The 3,418-nt window shown below is 46.8% G+C and overlaps 1 protein-coding gene across 1 annotated transcript; it reads right to left on the reverse strand.

Moving 5' to 3' along the window:
* Positions 1–333: 333 nt before the first annotated feature.
* Positions 334–1,871, reverse strand: LOC100665553 (olfactory receptor 52B6). Its single transcript, XM_003421519.3, has one exon. The coding sequence runs from the start codon at positions 1,727–1,729 to the stop codon at positions 719–721; it is 1,011 nt and encodes a 336-aa protein (XP_003421567.2). The 5' UTR covers positions 1,730–1,871; the 3' UTR covers positions 334–718.
* Between the last annotated feature and the right edge of the window lie 1,547 nt (positions 1,872–3,418).

The following is a 3,418-nucleotide window of genomic DNA, read 5'->3' on the forward strand; positions in this document are numbered from 1 at the left end:
AGATAGGACTCAAACCTAGAAGGACAGCCTGGAGAGATATACGCACAAAGGCTCTTAGAGGGTGCCCTTCACACTTACCATACAACTTAAAATTTTGTGGCATAACCACTGGATACATTATCCTTTAGGCCAGCTCCTCTCATGCTCTATTTTATTTTCTTACTAGTCAGGAAGATGAATGGCAAGTCATTTCTTAAATTTCGACCAAACACTATCTTTTATTCCATTGCTTTTCAAATGTACCTGCCCATTGAAATCACTGATTTTAATGATGCCTCACTTCCATACCCAGAGATGCTGATTTAGATGGTAGGATATTGTGATCTGGGCATGGAGATTTTTTTAAGCTCCCCTGGTGAGCCTAATGGGCAGCAAAGTTTGAGAAACACTGGATCCTGAGAGAAAGCCCTATTTAGATGGCAGGGTTGGGGTAAGTTATCACATTTTCCCTAATTAGTTTTTCTTGAGGTGGTAAGGAAATCAGAAGCCATTAGACTAATATGTGAAAGAGAGTGGGGTGGTATTGTCATAAGGGAAAAAATCAGAAGCTATTGTTTTGTTTTGTTTTCTCCCCAAGAGGGGGTTTAAGTAGAGGATGTATTTAAATAATTTGTGACATGGATGAGAATAACATCAGAAGAACTGGAAGATGTACACATGAGGAGGGGGTGACTACAGAACCATTGTTAAGTATAGAAAGGGATTAAGTTGGGAGTGTTTATCTAGATTCCTTGGTAAAATTTGAGAACATCTGTTTAGCCCCTTCCAAAATCTGCTTGGTCCTCACTCCATAAATAATGGGATTGAGTGTGGGTGGGATGATCACATAGAGGTTGGCCAGGAGAATATGGACATAACGTGGAATGTGTCTCCCACCAAACCTGTAGGCAAAGACAGAAAAGAGGGCAGGGATGTAGAAGAGCAGGATGACACAGACATGGGAGCCACAAGTGCTCAGGGCCTTGGACCGGGCATCTCGAGAAGGGAGGCAGAAGACAGCTTGGAGAATGTGGATGTAGGAGACTGAGATAAGGATGATGTCCAGTCCTGTAGAGAGAAGAGCAGCTGCCAATCCATACCAGACATTGATGGAGATACCAGAACAAGACAGATGGGCGATGCCCATGTGCTCACAAAAGGTATGTGCAATGATGTTGATTCGGCAGTAGTGAAGGTGCTTGAGGAGAAAGATGGATGGGAACATGATGATGAAGCTGCGGGTCAGGGTGGCAGCAACAATCTTCCCAATGGCTGTGCTCGTAAGGATTGTGGCATATCGCAGAGGACAGCAGATGGCCACATAGCGGTCAAAGGCCATGGCCAGCAGGACAGCAGAGTCTGCTACAAAGAGGAAGTGGATAAAGAACATCTGAGTGAGGCAGCCGTCAAACGAAATATGGCTAGAGCCGAGCCAGAAGTTGGCCAGAGCCTTGGGCATGGTGGAGGTGGAGAGCAGGACATCAGCGCCAGCCAGCATGGACAGGAATATGTACATGGGTTCATGCAGGCTTGGCTGGGAGAGGATGACACAAATTAGGGTGCCATTGCCTGCGAGGGCAGCTACGTACATGGCACAGAAGGGGATGGAGAGCCAAACGTGCAGGTGCTCCAGCCCAGGGATGCCAGTGAGGAAGCAGCCTGCCATGCGCGTGTCAGAGTTGTTCAAAGCAGCTAAGCTGCTGGCAAACGAAAGGGCCGTGATTTTCTGCGGAGGCATCACCTGTGTCATAAGGGAAAAATAGCTTCAGAGTTTGAACACACTGGCAGAATGCTCATAAGGGCTTGCAAACAACCACAAGGTCCCCACAGTATCACAGGGGCTGCACACACTCACAGGTTCTGCAACTGCCATGGGCTCGGCACAGAGGCGCGTTCTCTACAGACAGCCACACGTGGGCTCTGCACAAAGGTACCATTATAAAGCCTGCCCGCAGACTTTGTTTCTTCGTTGTTGTTGTTGAAGTTGCCATAGAGTCAGCCCCCGACTCAAGGCAACCCCGTGCACAATGGAATGAAATGCTGCCTGCTCCTGTACTATCACATGATGGATTGGGGATTAGACCGTTGTGACTCATAGAGTTTTCATTGGCTGATTTTCAGAAGGCAGATCACCAGGTCTTTCTTCCTAGTCCATCTTAGTTTGAAACCTGTTCAGCATCATAGCAACATGCAAGCCTTCACTGACAGATGGGCCATGGCTGAGCCTAAGGTGCATGGTGATGAACTGAAGCTGGATCTCCTGCAAGGGGGTGAGAATTCTACCACTGAACCACCAATACTCTCCTATTTTCTTATTCAGTCCTTCTGAGTCCTTATTCAGAGGCCCTACACACATCTGTAAGGATTCCCAGCAACTAGGACTTGAAAATCTTGCCAGAATCATCACAGAGCTTCAGGCTCTGAAAACAGCAGAGATTATCTAGAATATTGAAAACAATCTCTATGGATATGTGATGAACTCTGTAAAATCCTAAACTCTCCCTAGAGGGGTTGTAGTCCCATGCCAGAGAGACATTGCCTCTGCTTACCTGCCTTCATGGAAACCCTGTGGCGTAGTGGTTAAGAGCTATGACTGCTAACCAAAAGGTCAGCAGTTTGAATCCTCCAGACGCTCCTTGGAAACTCTATGGGGCAGTTCTACTCTGTCCTATAGACTTGCTATGAGTCAGAATTGACTCGACGGCACTGGGATGGGATGGGAGCTGTCTTCATGGAAAGACAGGGTCAGGAGCGGTGGGCACTGCAGACCCAGCGTCTCATTTCCCCAAAACGTATGGGGGCTGTGAAGAAAGAACACCGGGCAGAATGCGAAACAACCTGAGTCAGAGATCTGCTCTGTATATTACGGACTGCGTGAACTTGGACAAGTCAGTGATCTTTAAAATGAGCATAATTGCTACCTTGTTTGAGTAGTCAATTAAGCTGTGTCTGTAGAAGCCTTATTAGGCTGCATGGTGCTTTCTGAGGAGCCCTGGTGGTGAAGTGGTAAAGAGCTCAGCTGCTAACCAAAAGGTCAGCAGTTCGAAGCCACTAGCCACTCCTTGGAAATCCTAAGGGACAGTTCTACTCTGTCCTATAGGGTTACTATGAGTTGGAATCGACTCGATGGCAACAGGTTTGGTTTTGGTTTGGTGCTTTCTAAGTCACCTGTATGACTGTGAACTGTGTGATAGCACTCAGGGCATGGAGGAAGGTGGAGAGCAATGGTACTGAAAGAGTGACCAGCAGGTGATCCTGCTCATAATCAAGGAACAGAAATTCTTGAGTCCCGCTTCAAACCTAATCGATGGAAACTCTGAGGTGGGGGCTAGCAATCTTTTTTTTACGAAGCTCTCCAAGTGATTCTGACATACGCTAAAGTTTGTGAACCACTTGTGTTAAAAAACTTAAAAATTTCTTCCCTATCTTTTCTAAGGAG

Source organism: Loxodonta africana, chromosome 7 (genome assembly GCF_030014295.1).
Source record: "Loxodonta africana isolate mLoxAfr1 chromosome 7, mLoxAfr1.hap2, whole genome shotgun sequence".
In the NCBI taxonomy this organism is placed as follows: Eukaryota; Metazoa; Chordata; class Mammalia; order Proboscidea; family Elephantidae; genus Loxodonta; species Loxodonta africana.